The 25,034-nt window shown below is 34.1% G+C and overlaps 1 protein-coding gene across 3 annotated transcripts in view; it reads right to left on the bottom strand.

Annotated features, from left to right (window-relative positions):
* Positions 1 to 463: 463 nt before the first annotated feature.
* The window catches only part of LOC137389660 (unconventional myosin-Ia-like), a 37,631-nt gene continuing 13,060 nt past the window's right edge, over positions 464 to 25,034 (bottom strand). Inside the window, exons 11-28 of one of the 3 annotated variants that reach the window (XM_068075727.1) lie at positions 24,746 to 24,846; positions 22,275 to 22,427; positions 21,420 to 21,648; positions 21,068 to 21,129; positions 20,765 to 20,791; positions 19,213 to 19,269; positions 17,193 to 17,312; positions 15,377 to 15,558; positions 13,262 to 13,353; positions 8,060 to 8,242; positions 6,302 to 6,589; positions 5,996 to 6,198; positions 5,156 to 5,376; positions 4,194 to 4,283; positions 2,249 to 2,366; positions 1,477 to 1,596; positions 1,301 to 1,372; positions 464 to 953 (exon numbers count right to left, since the gene is read on the bottom strand). In XM_068075727.1, the coding sequence (XP_067931828.1) occupies positions 921 to 953; positions 1,301 to 1,372; positions 1,477 to 1,596; positions 2,249 to 2,366; positions 4,194 to 4,283; positions 5,156 to 5,376; positions 5,996 to 6,198; positions 6,302 to 6,589; positions 8,060 to 8,242; positions 13,262 to 13,353; positions 15,377 to 15,558; positions 17,193 to 17,312; positions 19,213 to 19,269; positions 20,765 to 20,791; positions 21,068 to 21,129; positions 21,420 to 21,648; positions 22,275 to 22,427; positions 24,746 to 24,846 (2,351 nt within the window). In that variant the 3' untranslated portion in view covers positions 464 to 920. The remainder of the gene's footprint in view (positions 954 to 1,300; positions 1,373 to 1,476; positions 1,597 to 2,248; positions 2,367 to 4,193; positions 4,284 to 5,155; positions 5,377 to 5,995; positions 6,199 to 6,301; positions 6,590 to 8,059; positions 8,243 to 13,261; positions 13,354 to 15,376; positions 15,559 to 17,192; positions 17,313 to 19,212; positions 19,270 to 20,764; positions 20,792 to 21,067; positions 21,130 to 21,419; positions 21,649 to 22,274; positions 22,428 to 24,745; positions 24,847 to 25,034) is intronic. The other 2 variants (XM_068075728.1, XM_068075729.1) reach the window with 2 other exon arrangements.

Raw genomic sequence — 25,034 nt, 5'->3', positions numbered from 1 at the left:
GGTCACCATTGTTTACAGCCACTTTTGTAATTTTTTTACACAACATCACTTACTTATCCAACAAGTAAATTAACAATTAATACAAGAACTTAACTTAAAAGAGTTTTGGCATAAGGAAAAGATAATTTGTATTTAGTAAGGTGCAGAAGCTTAAAGGTCCTGCTTCTTGCAAGCAATGATATACAGCTCCCCAGGAGGGCTGTATATCACTGCTGCAAGGAATGCTACCCCTGCAAACTTGGTTCTGATTTATTTAGGTTAATCTTATACAAATCTCCATAAAATAAAAGGGAGTTATAATAATAATACAGATAGATTGTAGTAACGACATGCAATAATAATGTAACAATAAAATTGATGACTGCAACTGAACTCACATGAATTGCTAATGAATTACGCTTGTTTATTACATGATTGTTTCAAATGGCAAAAATAGATATCAGAGGACAGCTACATGAATATTGTTTTGGGAAATTTTATTTTATACAAATAATTCAACACCAAAATTCTTTGCAAAACTATAATGAAATAAAATAACTTTCCAAATACTTGACAAAATAAAATGCTTCTAAAAATTATGTTACTATATATAATATATCCACATGGCAAAAGACAATAAAAGTGCATGTACTAGTGATTAGGTGATGGTTACTTCAACTTTGCGTTTATAAAAAAATTCATGCAAATATACGGATGTGCTTCTTCTACAAGAAAAACAACCATAGCAATGATTAAAAACCATCTAGCTAGCCAATCAGAAACTGTAAAAGAATTCCTGGCTGCGTGTCACATGAAAAGTTAAAAAATAAACAAAATAAGAGTATTTAAACAGCAAAGCTTTGCTAAATAGCATCAGGTGACGGGTAAAAGATGCCCGGCAGCGTCCAGAATGCTGGGAAAGTTGTGCTTATCCATTGCACTTACTCCTTGTAGTTTATGTACCTTGTAGGCTCCTAGAAACAGAGATGAAAGCAGATGAAAACACAAACCTTTGTATTGTATTCTTAAAATTTAGAATGGCTTTACCAGCATGAGTAGATTTTTATTATGACAACTCACAACAGCAGGGGCCAAGATTCAACAAGCAAACATTATGGAGCATTGTCATAGAATTCTGCACAACTTTTGTAAGATTGATGGGTACACATCAGCAGGCACATGTACAAGTATATGCACTGTATAATAATTTCAAAATAAATAGCTTTGACAACAACAAAAAACTAGAAAAAGCCACTTCCCTTTTCACAAAATACAGAAAACCTTATTTCAGAAAAACGGGCTAATATAAAGCTCAACTAACCTTGACCTTTGGATTGAGCTTGCGGGGCAAAGGTGGTGGAGCCGAAGGTTGACCATTAGAGGCCTGAGGCTGCTGCCAAAAATAGAACATCCACTTTAAGGTGTTATAACGTAACACAAAGCTTCAATGAGCTTGACAATCAAATGAATGCCATATAGTGCTAGTCTTGAACTTGCCTTTAAATAATGAGCAGAATCTATATTTGGGGTTGGCAGCAGTTCTAGATAATCAGGTTGACTCGGGTCAGCCTGACCACAGGCTACTGTGAGTAATCCATTCCAATTAGAAAGTGCATTCTACAAAACATAGAGTTGTTATTTATGCGTTTGCTGGCTGCTAAACCGAGCTGAATACATTCTTCTTGTGTTGTATTTTGCTGTAGATAAAAGCTTCTAAAAACTTTAAAATAGTTTGTTTTGAAAAGATTATTTATTCTCAAACAATCTAAATTGCTTATTACAAATAGCTACCAACACGAGCGCTGCAAATTAGTGCAGTGATATAAAAGACTGGAGTTGAGGAGCTCCTGATCGACTAGAGGTGACATCATAGATTTCAGACCAGCTATTCACATGATTTCAAACTAACCCCACCTGCTTTGATTTTATTTGCAGATCACTGATAGGTTTATGTTAAATATGAAAAAATGTATTGCGAACTTTCTCGTGACCTAGACAGGAAACCGGTGAAGAAACTGAGTTCAATTCTGTGCCATCAGCTCACCTTCCGAGTAAGCTTCGCATAAGATCACAATTAGATTTGTAAACATCAAAACAGTAAATAGTAACAATAATAACTGCCACATAAAGCAGCAGCCCAGAGTATCACAAACAACAAGATGGCAAAAAAATATATATTCGCTGACATTTTAGAAATACAAAACGAAGCAGAAGCAAATATAATTTTGAAAATGTGTATTCAAAGCAACAGAAATTTGCACTGACTTACCTTCTGATAGTATGTCACAAGGTCAAGAAGGGTTTTGTGTGCTTTGGACTCTCCAACTACCACATATTTGTTGCTTGGGGTCAACTCAACCATATAGTTACGGCAGCGGTTTTCAGCCCTGAGAACAATAATGAACGAGTGGTCACGCTCGTACTAACACACACACGTACAACAGTTTTGAACACTCTATACACAGGGTATGGCATCAGGAAGATTCCAATTACGTGCCCTTGATAATATTAGGAGGGTTATGACAGTGTTTGTGATGACCGAGGTACATAGAGACCTTGTAGACAGAACCATGCAAATGCCTCAAATATACATAATCGAGAAACATAACCAGAGATCTTTGTCATTGTCAAATTTTTGTAGATTAAGATAACAGACTGTTCGAATTATGGCAAACGTGTTCAATAAATGCTAACAAGTTGTTATTGGATTTGTGCATGAACTTTCCTATAATGCAGTGCAAAATTAATGTGGCCATTGCATATTAATAAAAGTGTCATCGAAAGGATAACTTCAAATTCATGGGTACACAGAGACACCAATAATTGATATCTGTGTACTTTTGTCACCTGAATCAGCAAGTCCCTCAGTTAGAACTATTGCTATCATAAATGGGCTATCTTCAGGCTTAGTAATTAGGCCAGAAGTATACTTGATCTGTTAATCTATTGACACCCATGGGCAGTTGAGTTCACAATACACTCACGTTCTCGAATACAAGTGATGAATGCTCTAGATATTCATGGGAAATATCTGTACAAAAGTTTTGTGGCAAAACTTTGTGAATTGCTTTGAAAAACTATTATTTTGCTGGCTAGTGGAATCATTTTCTGTTCTACTTCTTGGCATAAAATCTGGCATATGCAATGCGATATGCAATGCTACAATGCCATCTAGCTGTGAATACAAGAAATTAAAAACACATGTATAAATATGCATACGTAACCCTCATGAAGGATTTGTTAGCATGATTGACGAGAAGCGTTTGAGATAAAGTTGTTAGGATACCAAAAATATTCATTACAATATAGCTTGTGAGGTGAAAAACAGTTTTCACTGGTCTACATATTTATGTTACCAAGCAATCACCTTCCTCGCTATTATTAATCATTCGTAATGAAGTTCCTTGATTGCTTTGTTGTTTTCACAGATAAAGGCGCTGTTGATCTAAAGCAATCAAAATTCTCCTAACAGAATTAGGTACCATATTTACTGCACCAGATATACTGCACCATATTTACTGCACCAGATATACTGCACCATATGGTGCACCGCATCGTAGGGCGCAGACTCAATTTCGTGGTCTATTTCTGTACTTACTGATATATAAGGCGCCCCATATTACAAGGTGCATTTTGAAACACAGTGAAAAACAAAGATAAAGGCCAAACAGTGAACTTAGTCAACTTAATTGGCTAAACTATTCACTCTTCTTACAACATTCTATCCAACATTCTGGGTTCCTCCTCATCATTGTCTGAGTTAAACTCACCAGCCGGTCGGGGTTCAACATTAACGCCGGCTTTCTTGACAGGTCTGACAATAAATGCTGGCTTTACCTTAGCCCATGCATCCACAATCTCCTCAGATACGGTGGTGTAACTTGCCCGCCACTGCCTCCCAGCTTAAACTGAGCCTCATAAGCATGTTGCTTTACCAATAACATATTAGGGGGTTTCTTAAACGAGTAAATAGTAATTAGCAGCACACCTTTGCTGTATACCTAGCAGGCATTTTCATTGTTCTATCAGAAAATGGTCTGCGAAGTGATGACCGTAGTGCACTTACCAAAGGCACACAACAGGTTTTAGAACTCTGGCAAACAACATACTAAATGGCGGACAGTCGATTTTTTAAAACATGTTAGGCTGTTACGTGCGTCTTTAGGTGCAAAAAATACGATAAACTACTAGAGATTGTTTTGATATGATCATACCTGAAAGATAAAACATAGCCAAGTCTCCTTTCACTGAGGCGTATCATAAATGCCCCGATATCTTTTATAGACAAAATCTTCTCCGCTTTCCTACAATACATAGCAGCAGTGGTTGTGGGTAATGAAGACATGGACATCGATCTTTCCTACAACTACTGCCATACATACTGCAAAATTTTTGTAGCACCAAACTTCTTCATTTTTTTCAATTTTTTTAAAATTTAATTTCAAAATCAAGATTTATTCTCTCTCTGCTGAATGTATGGCACTTTAATTTTAATCAGATTTATCCTGGAACTGAATATACTGTGACCATCTGCGCTTTGGATTTGGCACAGTAGCAATCGTAGCTGGATGCCTTTCCTAACACCACCAATAGTCCTTCCGTCATTCAAACCACTGACCTACTGATTATATGCCAGTGCACTAACCAATGAACCACGGTTTATTGATGAAGTCATTAATAATTGATATATAGCTTACTAGCAGACTATAGAATTATGTGGACATCTTGTCACAAAACAATTAAGTGTCGATCTAAATGGAAAATCGACAAACGCACTATACAGATTTGTCTGCTATCAGCCTATGTAGTTTAATTACAAAATAAACTAGCACAGCGAACCTAGCAATCTGATACATATATGTAGACTCATGACTGCTTGAGACAATGTACACGGCTGAGTTGTGGCAACAACGTATGGGAAGACAAATCCTAAACAGTATTGAGCCAAGTTTACTGAAGCAACATTTTATGTTTTATGGACTGCATGTACTGCTGGCATAATAGCTGTTTTAATATTTAATAACAGTCTTAATATATTTACCACAAATTCTGCTTAGGTTATAAGAATGCAGAGTGTAGATGTTAGATGTTTATAGGTTGTATAACACCAAAACAGAGGACATCAAATCTTGAAATTACATACACAGTACATTCGTAAAATAGCCTCAAAACTGACCCTCTGGGAATGGTGCCATGAAACCACTCATAGGGAGCACGATTTCCAGAATCCCAAACTTTTGCCAGCTGTGAAGCCCTGAACCACTCTATGGATGCCTGCTTGCTGCCGGCCGGTCCGTAAGAGTTCGTCTGCCCATCTACTTGCCGTGCTGCTGAGAAATCATCTTCTAGCACCTCATCTTCATCTGTTAAGCCTTCTCCAAACTTGGAGAATTTGGCCTTTGTACACAAAATAAAAAGTGACAAAATATTGCTAGAAAGGAACACATATTAAAAAAAGCTTAAAGTCAAATCCAAATGGCAACTGACCCGAATCTTCCAGAGTGGACATGTTTCAGCCATAGCAAAAAATGCTTGCTAAGTACAGCCTCTTGAGTTACAACTTAATTGAGAACAAAATTCTGAATCAAGGTTGAATCTACCAGTTTGGATGAAATAGCATTATAATATTTTGAATAAGGAAATGCGAGCTTTGGTTACAACTAGATAATCAAACTGGGAATTCAGTTGCAACTGGCTTATCAAGCTGAGAATTTAGTTGCAACTGGCCAATCAAACTGGGCATTCAGTTGCAACTGGCCTATCAAGCTGAGAATTTAGTTGCAACTGGCCAATCAAACTGGGCATTCAGTTGCAACTGGCTTATCAAGCTGAGCATTTGGTTACAACTGGCCAATCAAACAGAGCATTTGGTTATAATCGCCCAATCAAACTGAGCATGTTGAGTTAGAAGCCTTTAGGCTTCGGTTACGTCAGCTGCTCTGTAGTCACCCCTTAACATGCCGCGGTCAAAGTAGTCAAAGATTAAAGGAACGTGCAACTTAGTGATCAGACTTACAGCGAAAGATTTTTTCCTAGACTCGCTGTAGATTTTCCTAGATATTGAAGCAGTGCGCGCTGGTGGGTAACGAGTTGGTGAGGTCGGGGAAGTTGGTGGTTCTGGCAGCTGTGGGGGCAGCTCAGGTATCAAAGGTGCAGGAAATTCTGAAGGCTTGCTGACCCTCTTTTCTTGATTAGCTGTAAGTCCGGAAGAAGCATCAGCTAAAACAAATAACAGCAACACTTCTGAACTACTACAAAATGCAAAATCTATCGCTTTTAAGGACAGACTTGAATGGCTAACAGAACAGTCAAGCGTGTTTACCATGAGCTGACAACCGTGATGGCTTTGGAGGCCTGTTAGGTCTGCGAGCGGGTGTCGGGCGTAGAGCAATATTAGCCTCATTCTCCTCTGCCACCTTTGTAGTGGTGAGTCTATCAGAAGTTGCTTGCTTTTCTGCGGCTGACCTCTCAGCAGCTCTTTCAGCGGCAGCCCTTTCAGCGGCTGCTCTTTCAGCAGCAGCCCTTTCAGCGGCAGCTCTTTCAGCGGCAGCCTTTTCAGCAGCCGCCCTTTCACTTGCTTCTATGGCTGATCTTCTTGCCTGTTCCCGCTCTGAGATTAATAATCACAGTTGATATTAATTGTATCGGTTGTAATATATCATCATCGTTAGAAACAAACTTCATAAAAATCAATGTAGAGGTGACTAGATGCAGTGATTTGAAATATAAACTGGTGTGAGTTCCAGAATTATCTCCACAGCAACTCAAAATGGCTGCAGTAAAAAAGTATAAATTAATGAGTAAAGATAATACTCAGTGCTATCTTTCCATTACTTAAAATTATTAATTTTAAGTAATGAAAAGTTAGCAATATGCAGATTTATAGCATATTATTTAATAGCATGATTGCAGTAATCTGAACTCGGCTTACAATGGATCGATGTTTGTAACTCCTGTTTTATTGCACATAAAAAGCCAGTGTTGGATACAAACTGTAGTAAACATATCAATGAGTGCAATGAGCTTTTATGCAACCTTGTTGAATATAGTTATAAAATGAAGATATGCCTTCAAATTTAGAAGGCAATAAAAAACTTGAAAGGTCCAACAAATTGCAAAGCAGACTATAAGATCATTGTAAGTTAATATCAACTGGTAGAGACATGTATCAGCTTCCTCATCCATATTTATTTAGATATCTACGACAAATTGGAGGTAAGTTAGCAATTTTCTTGCATCCAAACGGGTCAATGGCGCACCGCCCAAAGAAAGATGCAAAATATAAGTGACATTCGATTCGACGGTGAAAAGGGTTAAATGTATTTTCTCAAAATTCTGAGAAGGTGTTTGAAAAAACACAATGCCGCTCTTTATTTGAACTTCACCTAAGAGAAGAGTTGAAAAATAGAGCGTCTTGGCATTCAAATAAAGGTTTTATGGTAGTCATAATCAGTTCCATGTATATGGCACTGATACATATCACTGATCATGTTAAGTGACACAATTAAACTAGTAAGTTTACTTTTGTTTGACTTTGTCGATCTTATTATAAAAAGTATAAATAGTGATACTAAGAAACGATTTAAAATTAAAAATTACTAAAAATGATAAAAATGAGTAGAAAGTATAAATTATTTAGCACTTGGCTATTCCCTTGACTAGTAACTCTCCTCCACATCCCTTTAGTCCATGTTTTATAATCAATTTCATACAAAAAATTTATTTATGCAATAAAATTTAAAGGTAATAATATAAAATGTACAAAAAGCTAACTCATGTCAATATTTGCTTAATGTGCCAACATCTTCATAAGTTTAAGAAAGTTTTCAGATTTCTTGAACCAATGCCAAACAGCTCAGACCTCGTTTCCCCAGTTGCAAATACGAAGAATTTCTGTAAGAATATTTTGTATTTTTGTAAGAATATATGGTGTTATGATTTATTCATAACAGAGCCCAAAAAAAGATAAATACATATGTATGTATGTCGAAGTACTACATATAGCATTATAATGTATTGTATAAAACTACGCAAAACAATCAGAGTTGCAATCATTGATTAGCCATGTTGAAACACATACTTTCCCTTCGTGAAGCTTCTGCACGTTGTTCTTCCTCCTGCTGCTTGAGTTCGCGTTGTTCCCCAAGAAATTTTTCACAATGACTAGATATGGATTGTATGAATGCCTCAACATATTGTTTTTGTTGTTGTGAGACTTTCTTTCTCTTTCGTACATAACAACGGGCTAAGAAACCCCGTGCCACTGCAATATTATAGAGAGGAGTCATTTAATTCTGTATGATCTTTGACCTTTTGCAAGCAGTTTAGAACCGCTCAAGGTAGTAACCTCAAATCATTCATAAATTACACCCATAGCAAATGACGTACAACTTGTGAAACTTAAGAAAATGTAAGTCGGTAGATCTAAAATAATTTATAAATAATTTGTTATTGAATTATGTATACTATACTATTATGTTTACTATACTATTATGAATACTATACTATTATGTATACTATACTATTATGTATACTATACTATTATGTATACTAAACTATTATGTATACTATACTATTATGAATACCTATACTATTATGTATACTATACTATTATGAATAACTATACTATTATGTATACTATACTATTATGTATACTATACTATTATGTATACTATAATATTATGTAAACTATACTATTATGTATACTATACTATTATGTTTACTATACTATTATGTTTACTATACTATTATGTTTACTATACTATTATGAACACTATACTATTATGTATACTATACTATTATGTTTACTATACTATTATGAATAACTATACTATTATGTTTACTATACTATTATGTATACTATACTATTATGTATATTATACTATTATGAATAACTATACTATTATGTATACTATACTATTATGTATACTATACTATTATGAATAACTATACTATTATGTTTACTATACTATTATGAACACTATACTATTATGTATACTATACTATTATGTTTACTATACTATTATGTATACTATACTATTATGAATAACTATACTATTATGTATACTATACTATTATGTATACTATACTATTATGTATACTATACTATTATGTATACTAAACTATTATGAATAACTATACTATTATGAATACTATACTATTATGAATACTATACTATTATGTATACTATACTATTATGAATACTATACTATTATGTATACTATACTATTATGAATAACTATACTATTATGTATACTATACTATTATGTATACTATACTATTATGAATACCTATACTATTATGTATACTATACTATTACGTTTCCTATACTATTATGTATACTATACTATTATGAATAACTATACTATTATGTATACTATACTATTATGTATACTATACTATTATGTATACTATACTATTATGTATACTAAACTATTATGAATAACTATACTATTATGAATACTATACTATTATGTATACTATACTATTACGTTTCCTATACTATTATGTATACTATACTATTATGTATACTATACTATTATGTATACTATACTATTATGTATACTATACTATTACGTTTCCTATACTATTATGTATACTATACTATTATGAATAACTATACTATTATGTATACTATACTATTATGTATACTATACTATTATGTATACTATACTATTATGTATACTAAACTATTATGAATAACTATACTATTATGAATACTATACTATTATGTATACTATACTATTACGTTTCCTATACTATTATGTATACTATACTATTATGTATACTATACTATTATGTATACTATACTATTATGTTTACTATACTATTATGTATACTATACAATTATGTATACTATACTATTACGTTTCCTATACTATTATGTATGCTATACTATTATGAATACTATACTATTATGTATACTATACTATTATGTATACTATACTATCATGTTTACTATACTATTATGTATACTAGACTATTATGTATACTATACTATTACGTTTCCTATACTATTATGTATACTATACTATTATGAATACTATACTATTATGTATACTATACTATTATGTTTACTATACTATTATGTATACTATACTATTATGTATACTATACTATTATGAATAACTATACTATTATGTTTACTATACTATTATAAATACTATACTATTATGTATACTATACTATTATGTTTACTATACTATTATGTATACTATACTATTATGAATAACTATACTATTATGTATACTATACTATTATGTATACTATACTATTATGTATACTATACTATTATGTATACTAAACTATTATGAATAACTATACTATTATGAATACTATACTATTATGAATACTATACTATTATGTATACTATACTATTATGAATACTATACTATTATGTATACTATACTATTATGTATACTATACTATTATGAATACCTATACTATTATGTATACTATACTATTACGTTTCCTATACTATTATGTATACTATACTATTATGAATAACTATACTATTATGTATACTATACTATTATGTATACTATACTATTATGTATACTATACTATTATGTATACTAAACTATTATGAATAACTATACTATTATGAATACTATACTATTATGTATACTATACTATTACGTTTCCTATACTATTATGTATACTATACTATTATGTATACTATACTATTATGTATACTATACTATTATGTTTACTATACTATTATGTATACTATACAATTATGTATACTATACTATTACGTTTCCTATACTATTATGTATACTATACTATTATGAATACTATACTATTATGTATACTATACTATTATGTATACTATACTATTATGTTTACTATACTATTATGTATACTAGACTATTATGTATACTATACTATTACGTTTCCTATACTATTATGTATACTATACTATTATGAATACTATACTATTATGTATACTATACTATTATGAATAACTATACTATTATGTATACTATACTATTATGTATACTATACTATTATGTATACTATACTATTATGTTTACTATACTATTATGTTTACTATACTATTATGTATACTATACTATTATGTATACTATACTATTACGTTTCCTATACTATTATGTATACTATACTATTATGAATACTATACTATTATGTATACTATACTATTATGTATACTATACTATTATGTTTACTATACTATTATGTATACTATACTATTATGTATACTATACTATTACGTTTCCTATACTATTATGTATACTATACTATTATGAATACTATACTATTATGTATACTATACTATTATGAATAACTATACTATTATGTATACTATACTATTATGTATACTATACTATTATGTATACTATACTATTATGTTTACTATACTATTATGTATACTATACAATTATGTATACTATACTATTACGTTTCCTATACTATAATGTATACTATACTATTATGTATACTATACTATTATGAATACTATACTATTATGTATACTATACTATTATGTATACTATACTATTATGTTTACTATACTATTATGTATACTATACTATTATGTATACTATACTATTATGTATACTATACTATTATGTTTACTATACTATTATGTATACTATACTATTATGTATACTATACTATTACGTTTCCTATACTATTATGTATACTATACTATTATGAATACTATACTATTATGTATACTATACTATTATGAATACTATACTATTATGTATACTATACTATTATGTATACTATACTATTATGTATAATATACTATTATGTTTACTATACTATTATGTATACTATACTATTATGTTTACTATACTATTATGTATACTATACTATTATGTTTACTATACTATTATGTTTACTATACTATTATGTATACTATACTATTATGTTTACTATACTATTATGTTTACTATACTATTATGTATACTATACTATTATGTTTACTATACTATTATGAATAACTATACTATTATGTATACTATACTATTATGAATAACTATACTATTATGTATATTATACTATTATGAATAACTATACTATTATGTATACTATACTATTATGTATACTATACTATTATGAATACCTATACTATTACGTATACTATACTATTACGTTTCCTATACTATTACGTTTACTATACTATTATGAATACTATACTATTATGTAAACTATACTATTATGTATACTATACTATTATGAATAATTATACTATTATGTATACTATACTATTATGTATACTATACTATTATGAATAACTATACTATTATGTATACTATACTATTATGTATACTATACTATTATGTAAACTATACTATTATGAATAACTATACTATTATGAATAACTATACTCATTTTTGATTAGTCTAAAATTTAACAGAGACAGTCACCTCAATATGACTCGACCTAATCTACTCATTAGTAGGGGAAGCTGTAACTCCTGGTTTTGTTTAAAAATACAGTCATAAAACGGCGATTTCATTCACACACTTCGCTTCATGGAGCAGAGTACAGAAACTCATTTAGAAAAGTAGCAGCCAAAAACTAGCAAATAGTAAATTTTCTAATGATGCTAATAGTAAACTTTCCTAGTAATTTACTAGCAAATTTGGTCGTAAAAATAGTAATTTGAAATTACTAGCAAATAGGGCTAGACCAATTACTCTCTGGCTAACTTCAATGTGGGAGGAGACTAACCACTCTCTCTAACCAACTTCAGTATTTCATTTCGGTATAATTGATGGTAACACCATTATATTATGAGGATATTAAGCGAATACCACTGATGGTAACACCATTATATTATGAGGATATTAAGCGAATACCACTGATGGTAACACCATTATATTATGAGGATATTAAGCGAATACCACTAATGGTAACACCATTATATTATGAGGATATTAAGCGAATACCACTAATAGTAACACCATTATATTATGAGGATATTAAGCGAATACCACTGATGGTAACACCATTATATTATGAGGATATTAAGCGAATACCACTGATGGTAACACCATTATATTATGAGGATATTAAGCGAATACCACTAATGGTAACACCATTATATTATGAGGATATTAAGCGAATACCACTAATAGTAACACCATTATATTATGAGGATATTAAGCGAATACCACTGATTGTAGAAGGAAATTATTTAAAATAAGGTACGGATGGGAAATGAATAAGTCAAAGTGAAAAAAAAACATTTTTTTTATTGATTCATTCTGGTGTTGAGCTGACCAACTCTGAAAATGTAGCAACAAACCTGCTTGTAGAACCGTGACAGCCTTAGACATCGCAAGGAGCTGGTCAGCCAGCCTCTCTCCATGCTCATACTTGAGAAACACTTTGGTTTGTCTACAATCAGATTTAGTATAAGACATGCAGCTACAATTTTTAGCTTGTCAATGAAAAGCAATAAAGGCCCCATCCGGCGCTCTATATCTTTGGTGAGCAAATACGAGGTGAGAGCTTGTCTGGAGGTTGTGTACAAAATTGGTTGAAACTAGCTTTGAAACAAGTTCAATGAACTACATTAACCTTCAACACAGGGAATTGTCTGCTCTTGTTTTAGTAATGATTAAACTCAAAGCAAAAACAAACTTTCATTTCTTCACTGCTAATTACTGATAGACAATTGTTCATGATATACTCTCAACTCACTGACCAAACTGCTACATGAGAAAAAACATACAAATGCCACTTTTCTACACAACAGGTCAACATCTACAGGTCTTAGTGACCAAATGGTAATGACTACATCAACAAATAAGGAAGCTCTGGTGTCACATCAAAAGCTTTTTGTGAAAGTACAGGTATACACATAAACTACCAATGTAATCGAAATCTTCTCAACATAATATAGCTGAGGCAAGAAGATTACAGTCAAATGGTTCAGTTCTACTAAGTTGATTTCAAAACGTATTTCAAATCATAAACAGATCAGAAGCCTTTCCAGCTCTCTCAAAGAAACACAAATCCGACGAATCGTCCTGGTGTTAACGCGCCTTAATTCTAATACATTATGAACTGCCCATAATTCTACACAAAGGTCACTGTATATTGCTGTGAGATTTTACACAAAGGTCACTGTACACAGTTATGAGCTAGGCTGTCTGCTGAGCTGTGAGCCTACTGTCTACATGGATTAGACCAGTGAGGTTCATGTATCTCAGAGTGGCAAGCACACTAAAGGTCACACTAAAGGTCACACTAAAGGTCACACTAAAGGTCACACTAAAGGTCACACTAAAGGTCAAATAAGAGTCATTGTAAAATGCTTGAACTAGTTTATGCCTTGTCCAAAAAGCGAATTGAAGGTGGATAACACAGCGAACTGAAGGTGGATAACACAGCGAACTGAAGGTGGATAACACGGCGAATTGAAGGTGGATAACACAGCAAACTGAAGGTGGATAACACAGCGAACTGAAGGTGGATAACACAGCGAACTGAAGGTGGATAACACTGCGAACTGAAGGTGGATAACACAGCGAACTGAAGGTGGATAACACAGCGAACTGAAGGTGGATAACACGGCGAACTGAAGGTGGATAACACGGCGAACTGAAGGTGGATAACACGGCGAACTGAAGGTGGATAACACGGCGAACTGAAGGTGGATAACACGGCGAACTGAAGGTGGATAACACGGCGAACTGAAGGTGGATAACACGGCGAACTGAAGGTGGATAACACGGCGAACTGAAGGTGGATAACACAGCGAACTGAAGGTGGATAACACAGCGAAATATTTTGTCCTAGTCATCTATACGCAAAGATTCATAACATAATTTCAATATAAATTTTATCTATCTTCAGTCATTGCGTTTTATAAATGTTATATTAAATTTATAGTGTTTTGGACTACTTTACATTACTTTTGTGGCTCAAAATTTATTTTCACTTGAATGATCTTTTCACAAACCATGTTGGATTTGGTTGTAACACATATTGGCTGAAAACTGCACAAGCACTGCTACCAATTGTGGCTGAAACAATGAACCTATCGAATCCAATGCTGCACCTATCGCACCAGCAATCTGCAAATCCGGCAGCAAGTTTGCATTATATTTTCTCAATAAGTGCTGTAATCTTTTGAGACCAAAGCTAATCTTTACTATAAAAAGAACTGTGTCCACCTGTTCGTCTGTCTGGAGCCGTACTAAGAGCTTTAGGAAAAACAACTGCACAGAAATCAAACCCAGATACTCAGATATTCAGTAGCCAAGTCCACTGCTGCTGCGCAACTCGATCACATTTTTACACATGAGAATAACTGTGCACATAGTTATTACACATGACAATCTCTCAAGACTGCCAGCATATTAGTAATAATAATAATGATACTCCTCTCCAGACGCCGAGATATCAAGCCTACCCGATATGCCAGTCAGTAAGTTCCGCTCTACGAAGTATCTGCTTGCAAGTCTCACCATCTATCGGCACATCCCCATTGAAGAGGAGCATCTTGTATGTACCAACAAAATCAGATATGAGTGGTCGAAAGGCGTAGCCATCCCTTCGTATCTGCACAGTCTGCAGCATTCCTGTGTAGGAGAGCTACAATATGAAGGTAAATGAAGTATACCGTGGCTAAGTATAATATACAATATAAAATGTCATGAATACGAGTCACACTAGTCTCGATGAAAAGCAGGACTTTACTGAGCCCTCCTACATCAAAATGATCATGCATGAAGCAGCATGATTGCTAAGTGATTTCCTTGGGCATTCAATGGTACGGTAAAGATATTTTATAAATGCTTAGATAGAAAATAAGCTTCATGAAGCCAAATAAAAAATTACAACCGAAGCCTTGTATGATATTCAAAAATTCAACTCTGAAGGTATGTCATCATTACTAGACAATACAATCCGCATTAGATGCTAGTATCTTTCTAGTTTATGCAAATCGTGCAGTTGATTACCGAGAAAATAATTACTCCTATGGTCTCTGCTGCAATACAATCTTAATTCACATATACATATATTCGCCAATAACAAGCACTGCTCAGTGAGTGCAGCAAATACATGTGCAAAAAATGTGACATCCATAAAAGTACATGCAAGTCACAGTTGACAGTTTACTGCAAATGTGGAGAGAAGAGCATGAATTAAAATCAAAAGTTTGAACCAACCCAGACCACAAAAAGTATGGCACCTAAGACAAGACTACACTAGCACACAGCAGATTTGTATTTAGCATTTATTTTAACCTAATTACAATATTATTGCATTTAAACCTAATAAACCAATGATTGCCTTCAATCAGGTCCTTACTTATTACTTCAACATATCACTAAAGAGATAATCAGCATCATAAATATTTCAGCAAGAGATTCACAGAATATATTAACAACTGTCAATAAGCACTAATACTGTAAATTTTGGTGTACGAGCTGACATCAGGTAGAAGTGGAGGTCTATAAGTTCGGTTTAAAGATCCTGTTTTTGGCATGTACCTGCCGTGCAAGTCAACCTTCTCTGACTCGAATCGCTCACTCGGAATATTTTAGTCGGCATCAGAGATGGTGATGTGACCTGAGGAAAAAGCATTCAATAACCGACTGCGTCATCAGCAAAAATGCCCACATTCTTGGTGTCGTCGGTAGTACAAGAATTAACAAAAGTGCGAGAGAAGACAGTTCTGGTGAAGACCACAGGGCATGAAAAAACAACACTTCACCATCGTATTGGCCCGCCTCGCCCATGGAATGAAACTACCAACTACGATAATATTTAAAAGGAAAGCAACACCGCAAGACATATTTTTGCAAGAAATCGTGATTCACTTACAAGAAAAAGGATGGATGGATGATAATGGATGTGTCAAATGAATTATCGAAGTGTGAGCTCGTTGGCAGATACTACGACAAGAAACATTAAATTATGCAAAAACAATGTTATTCCAATATCCTTGCAATGACAACTTGAACGGTGAAAAATAAGACTTTGTGTTTAAGACATCTGGTGTTGAGTAGGTGGTTTCCTCGAATTTGAATTTACTAGAATTCAAGTCATGAAAAATGTTACCGCCGCATGTCAGTGACGAATTTTTAAGCTTGAAATTTGGTATCAAATATTTGACTTATACACCGAAATTTCAATAGTAAGTCAATAGCTTCACCGTTCATTTAAAACCTATTACAAAACAACCGGCACAAGGCCGAATCATGTGTAGCCTTGACACACACCTGTGACAGTACGTAGTTGTCATCAAATTTGTCAGCCTCTTGTGAGTTGTTTGGTTTGAGACAGCGGACAAAATGTGGTTCCGCTTGAGACATGTGTTTTATGAGCTCCTGGAGTGAGTTCTACAATAGTCAAGCATATTGCTGCAAGCCATGTGAGAATCAGAAGATAGTCAGGGTAAAGTTGAGTTGGTTATATTGATCAGTACGTGCACCAACATAACATTCTAAAATGATAAGGGAACGGAATTACCAATTTCAAAAACTGAAGCTGAGTTGACATTTTGCTCTCATTATTGATACAAGTACGTTAGCAGTTGCTGTAGAATATCCTCACGAGTAATAACTATGTGCACAATTATTCATAGCTGTGAAAAGGTGGCCGAGTGGAGCAGATGGTAGCACTTGGCAAGGAATTCAAATATCGAATGCGAATGGCTTCGATTTCTGGGATGTACAATCTTTGTTCCTAAACTCTTAGCTTACCTTCAGATGACACGGCTCTTATTATAGTAAAGACAATTTGGATTTAAACGGGAAACAAGAGGACAACACAGACACCTCATTGACTAAAAAAGTGTTCTTGTTATTGTCCAATTATCAGTCTCAAATCTCATTCACTATAATTAAATAGTTTTTTTGAACCTGAGCATTATTCACTTGAGATTACGATCACAGAACTGGCTAGTTATAATTCAGTCGTGTTTCACCGTGGCACCACATGTTTTTTTTCTCCAGTCTCATTAGAATAAACCTCTAGTGCATAGATATTAAAAGATACTTGTATAAAAATATTAGTTAAAATATTTTCAGCTGAATGAAAAGTAAGCTCTTGATGATGTAAGAGTAAAGATCTGACCAATAATAGAATTAAAGTTGCGGCCCGCAAAGAATTAAATTATTTTATTTCAAACATTCTAACATGAAGAGTTTATCATTTTTAAATATTACTTTTAGTAGACAAGCCTTAACTAAGTGATTTAAAGTAAGCTTGAAGATGTGGTCACTGGTTCAAAGTGTATAGAGTAACTACACAAGCAATCTCAACTGTTACTGTGAAAATACTTGCGAAGATGACAGACCAAGATGACAGACCAAGATGATAGACCAAGATGATAGACCAAGATGACAGACCAAGATGACAGACCAAGATGACAGACCAAGATGACAGACTAAGATGACAGCCCAAGATGACAGCCCAAGATGACAGACCAAGATGACAGACCAAGATGACAGACCAAGATGACAGACCAAGATGACAGACCAAGATGACAGACCAAGGTGACAGACCAAGGTGACAGACCAAGATGACAGACCAAGATGACAGACCAAGATGACAGACCAAGATGATAGACCAAGATGACAGACCAAGGTGACAGACCAAGATGACAGACTAAGATGACAGCCCAAGATGACAGACCAAGATGACAGCCCAAGATGACAGACCAAGATGACAGACCAAGATGACAGACCAAGATGACAGACCAAGATGACAGACCAAGGTGACAGACCAAGGTGACAGACCAAGGTGACAGACCAAGATGACAGACCAAGCTGACAGACCAAGATGACAGACCAAGATGACAGACCAAGATGACAGACCAAGGTGACAGACCAAGGTGACAGACCAAGGTGACAGACCAAGATGACAGACCAAGATGACAGCCCAAGATGACAGACCAAGATGACAGACCAAGATGACAGACCAAGATGACAGACCAAGATGACAGACCAAGATGACAGACCAAGATGACAGACCAAGATGACAGACCAAGATGAAAGACCAAGATGACAGACCAAGGTGGCAGACCAAGATGACAGACCAAAATGACAGACCGAGGTGACAGATTAAGGCAACAGAGTGCGGTGACAGATTGAAGTGACAGACTAATGCGATAGACTGAGGTAACAGACTGAGGCGACAAACTGAGGCGACAGACTGCGGCCACAGACTAAGGCGACCGAGTAAAGTGAGATGACAGAAAACTGTTGGTAGTAAAATTGTATTTAGTATTCTCCATACCTTGAATTGAGTGCCAACAGTAAACTTCTTAGTATTTGTTGGAATCGCTGGTTTTTTCTAAAATGAATAATTGGCTTTATAATAACATAAGAAGTCAATGCATATTGTAAGAAACTAAAAACGTTAAGTAAACTATCAACTACAAATTGTCACTGCACAAACCGCTTATATCTTTAAAGTCTCCAAGTTGCAAATTGCATATGGCTAGTAAACAGTGTTTTTATATGAAAAAGTAAAGACTTTAAAAAGAAAATACCTGGTTATAAAATCACTAGGCATTTCCAGTTTGAAAGCATGCATGCAATTATCAACATGGTGTACTTAGTTTGTTAGATATTGTCAGCAAGTGTGAATAGTTGTGTACAGCAAGCTTCGTGCCTCATGCCAAACTGATATTAGTATCCGAAAACTGTGACGCTAGTATAAGTAGCACTACTAGCTTCAGAAGCATTGGAATCACGACTAAAGATCTACAGCTTCAACACACCTGAAAGACCACATCACCAAATATCTACAAGTGATCATAATACCTGTGCTAAATTAATGATAAGCGACATTAGTTCATGAATAAAACTACAGAAGTTCATGAATAAAACTACAGAAGTTCATGAATAAAACTACACAAGTTCATGAATAAAGCTACAGAAGTTCATGAATAAAACTACAGAAGTTCATGAATAAAACTACAGAAGTTCATGAATAAAACTACAGAAGTTCATGAATAAAACTACAGAAGTTCATGAATAAAACTACAGAAGTTCATGAATAAAACTACACAAGTTCATGAATAAAACTACACAAGTTCATGAATAAAACTACACAAGTTCATGAATAAAACTACACAAGTTCATGAATAAAACTACAGAAGTTCATGAATAAAACTACACAAGTTCATGAATAAAACTACACAAGTTCATGAATAAAACTACACAAGTTCATGAATAAAACTACAGAAGTTCATGAATAAAACTACACAAGTTCATGAATAAAACTAAAGAAGTTCATGAATAAAACTACACAAGTTCATGAATAAAACTACACAAGTTCATGAATAAAACTACAGAAATTTTTGACTAAAGTCAGAGAGGTTAGTGACTAGAGTCAGAGAGGTTAGTGACTGAAGGCAGAGAGGTTAATGACTAGAGACAGAGAGGTTCGTGACTAGAGTCAGAGAGCTTAGTGACTAAAGTCAGAGAGGTTCGTGACTACAGTCAGAAAGGTTAGTGACTAGAGTCAGAGAGGTTCGTGACTGGAGTCAGAGAGGTTCGTGACTGGAGTCAGAGAGGTTCGTGACTACAGTAAGAGAGGCTAGTGATTGGAGTCAGAGAGGTTAGTGTCTAGAGTCTGAGAGGCTAATGACTAGAGTCAGAGAGGTTAGTGACTAGAGTCAGAGAGGTTCGTGACTACAGTCAGAGAGGTTCGTAACTAGAGACAGAGAGGCCAGCAGCTATCAAACATTAAGATAAGAATACATAGTAACATGCCATAGAAGTCCCTCACATGCAAAGAAATGAGCTCAAGTGGTTTACTGTGGAGTACACAGCATGTTTACCGTAAGTTCTTGTCTAACGATATCAGGCTGTCAAAATGATCAAAAGCAAGAATCCCATCAATACTAATTTGTAGATGAGAATGACAGAAACAGATGACACAGTAACATTAGAGACAATGTATAAACATATAATCCCAGTTTATGCAGGACTAAAGCTTTAGAATTGCACAGAACTACCCTCAATTTCAGTTTTACAGACCGGTATGCTACCAAAACCAGCTCATAACATCTTAGGCCTTTTAGCAAACGCCAGTGTTTACCTAAATCGTTACAAGTCCCAACACTATAGTGAATACCACTTACACTATGAATAGACTTGCGAGTTCTGTTCTGCAGCGCAAGAGTGCCTGTACGGGTGATAGTTCCTACAAATGAACAAGATTAGTAGTAGAAACTTCTCAGAAACAGTTAATAAAATTTCTTTTTAATTGATAGAATTTAATTTTCTATTAAATCTATAAAACTTGAACAAATTTTAAAGAAGCATATCAGAAGCAATAAACAAAGCAATACAAAAGATTTCCTTTTTTCGTTTTATAAACCATACAAAGCTTAGCTGAGAACTAGCAAATACTGCCTAACGATTGGCTGACTGGAGACTTATTATATCGAAGTAAACTATTTATCACTATGACACCAAAAATAGTTTGACAACCTTGAAATATGGTCCTGAGAAGGCTGTTGCTGCTATGCTTTAGAATGCTAATAAGGGTGGGTGGTACTGTGTCCCGATTCTTCTCCAGCCAACTTGTTACATTGTAAGTTACCTCCCCTGCATAGTGTTTTATGGTGAAACAAGGCATACCCACTGACTTATGACTCTTGTAGCAACTGTACCCTTTGAGGTTACTGTTTAGCTTGTGTACAAGAGTAGAATCAGTGGCCTGCAAGACATGAAAACAATTAAGACTAATGTTTCTTAATGTTTCTTAGCATACTCTTTGGCCTCTCATATAATCATGTGAAATAAGTTTCAATAGAATAGCTTTAATGATAGTGATAACAACTACGTTTAGGTTTCTTATAAACCGTACAGCTAAAGTAAAATAACTACTGCACCACGGCAGAGATGACTAGAACCAAATGATTTCGAAATATATATGACGGACCAGATGAGCGTGAAGATGCTTGGATTACATGAGTATTGTCCTTACTCAGACAACTGGTTAATGCCTAATTAACATTACAAGCATACAACGCAGGCAGCCCTAAATACGGGCAAAACCCAATATAAGTGACGCACAATACAAATGGTATACAATACAACTGACACGCAATTATGGGTAGCACAAAATACGAGTGAGATACAATACCGGTGACATACAATACGGATGACATACAATATGACTGACATACAATACGAGTGACAGACAACTCTGATGGCAACAGCAAGTGGCATACGCATGAATTCATCATACATGAAGGTGATGGCTAAGGAAGTAAACAACGATGGTGCATTCCACGGGTATTTACTCTGACTGTAACCAAAACTTGAAGCGAAAAGACTTACTTGGGGAAAGTGACTCTCTTCATCGAGCAATGCAAGTATGCCTATTGGACGCTTCAGATATAGGTCGAGCAGCGGTTGATTGTCACAATATGAAATGTGAGCCCATTTGATGCCCTCAGACTTATACTCCTCTTGCTCGAGGCAGAAAATGTGCTGCAAGCAACAATGAGAGATACATATACCGTATATAGATATGAGTATATGAGATCATACAGTTTTGCGGTATTGAAGACAGAAATGGAACTACTGGTGTAGTTTAGTGTAAAGTTTTTGCAAAATATATTTTGAATCATAAACAGATCAGAAGCCTTATTAACTCCAACTCTCTCATCGGAAACAACTCTTACAAATCATCCTGGTGTGTAAACACACCTCAATTCTATGATATAATGAACATGCATATAACTCTATACAGGTCTCACTGTGTATAGCTGTAAGTTTAACTATTCAATTTTTCCTGTAGTGAGTATGATCACCAAAGTAATTATCTTTTTTACCCATACAGATACATACAGATTAAAGTTAAGCAACCAACTTCAGCTGCCCTTGACAACGCCACAGCAAGTACCTGTGACACCAGATAGCGGGTTGAAGAGTACACAAATTAAATACCTAAAATATTTAAATTAGTTGTTTCATGAGAAAGGTTCTATCCATGAGTGCAATTAATGAGAGCAGTTATGTCACACAATATCAATGAGAAGAAATGAATGAATTAGAAGTCTGAAAACTAGGCTTAAATAGTCTGTACTGCTCTAGTAACTTAATAAACTAGTTAACTTTGACTAAAGACATAAAAACAACTTTTTTATTCACATCGGAACTGAGGCATTGAGGTAGATCGTATGCATATTTGTAATATTGTGCTAACGAATACAGATACCATAAAACCTCTAATTGAACGCCACCTCTATTTGAACGCCACCTTCATTTGAACGGCACGTCTATTTGAACGCCGCCTCTAATTGAATGCCACCTCCATTTGACCACCACTTTGACATTCTTTGATCTTTGCGAACCCACAATAGAAAATGATCAGTAGAAAAGTGTCCACAAAATCGTATTAATAATAAATCGTTTATATCAACAATTAATTTTCTCGTTGTCAAACTCTAAGGCTAATTTTTCGTCTTTGTTTTTCAAAAGCAACACAATAGAAATAATTAATAACTGTCTCAGGCTAATATTAGTTCCTTGTTGAACACGGTCTTAATACTTTGAATCATAACATTTACATTTACGATGGTATATGAATGACTGGTTTTAGGCTAAAAGTTGTGCTTAACACACATGCGACTCAAATTCTTTATTACATGTATTTGTGCGGAATGCAACACGTAAAATTTTTGCTCTGTTCAAAAATATTGTTTTGACGCTAATATTGACTAGTTCAGCAGAGCAGAAGAAGAGTTGAGGTCAGACGACATGGTGGAACGTGTTGAACAACCAGAATATGTTCGTTCCATCAAAAGCAACAATCAGAATGCAGCTGGCCGAGTAAGCAATGCAAATATTTTTGTTTTAAAAACATTAACTTTTGTTACTGCATGTATTATAAGAATGGTTCGTTTGTCAACTTTTCATTAATATATATTTGTAGCCTTTGATAGATTATCATTATAACTTATAATTTGCAGATTTATAGCATCTTATTTGATAGCATTGTCGGAGTAATCCGATCTTACAATGAATCGACACTTGTAACTCCTCTGCTATAGCACATAAAAACTAGTTCTGGCTGCAAACTGTAGCAAACATACCAACGATTGCAATGAGCTTTCATATAACATTGTTAAATATAGATATAAAATAAAAATATGTCTTCAAATTCAGAATGAAATGAAAATTGAAAGATCCAACAAATTGAAAAGCAGAACACAGACTATAATATCGTCGCAGGTTAATTGCAAACAATAGATATCAACTGGCAGAGACATTTCTTTTTCTCAATGAATATTTATTTATCAAGAGATCTTTGACAAGTTAGAGGTAAGTAAACAGATTTATTGCATCAAAAAGGGTTAATATCGTTCCACCAAAAAAGAGGGCGAAATATAGGTGACACTCACTTCGTCTGTAAAAGGGCTAAATTTATCTTCGCAAGATTTTGACAAGCCATTTAAAAAATACAACGACAGCCTCTATTTAAACGCCACCTCTATTTGACTGCCACCTTAGAGGAAGGGTTGAAAAATTGAGCGCGATTGCGTTCAATTAGAGGTTTTACGATATCTTGGCCCTGTACATGGATAGTATACTGTTCAAGTTTTGTAATTTCAGTAGCTGTGGCATGAAGTACACTTATATTTAAGAATGACAACAGCATTTACTACTTACAGCTGATGATAGATAACACATATGAAGATGTCCTCTAAAAAGCTACTTGAAGAAAGAGAAACCTAAAGAGTAGCTACAGATACGTATATCCATAAACTAGCGTCAAGGTAGTTTACATATGGGAAAAATCTCACCTCGTTGAAGAAGAACTGAAGATGCTCATTGGCCAGATTAATGCACGCCTGCTCAAAGCTATTCAGTGCAAAGTTCTCAAAACCAAATATGTCCAAAATGCCTAAAAGGTGAAGCAGAAACCACTAACAGTACATGCATACAATACTATGGTAACAAATACTACCGTAACTAATACTACAGTCACTAATACTACAGTCACTGATACTGCAGTCACTGATACTACAGTAACTAATACTACGGTAACTAATATTACCGCAACTAATATTACCGCAACTGATACTACGGTAA

The sequence above is a fragment of the Watersipora subatra genome, chromosome 3 (assembly GCF_963576615.1).
Source record: "Watersipora subatra chromosome 3, tzWatSuba1.1, whole genome shotgun sequence".
In the NCBI taxonomy this organism is placed as follows: Eukaryota; Metazoa; Bryozoa; class Gymnolaemata; order Cheilostomatida; family Watersiporidae; genus Watersipora; species Watersipora subatra.
The sequence above is the reverse complement of the archived record's forward strand: the minus strand, read 5'-3'. Positions and strand labels throughout refer to the sequence as shown.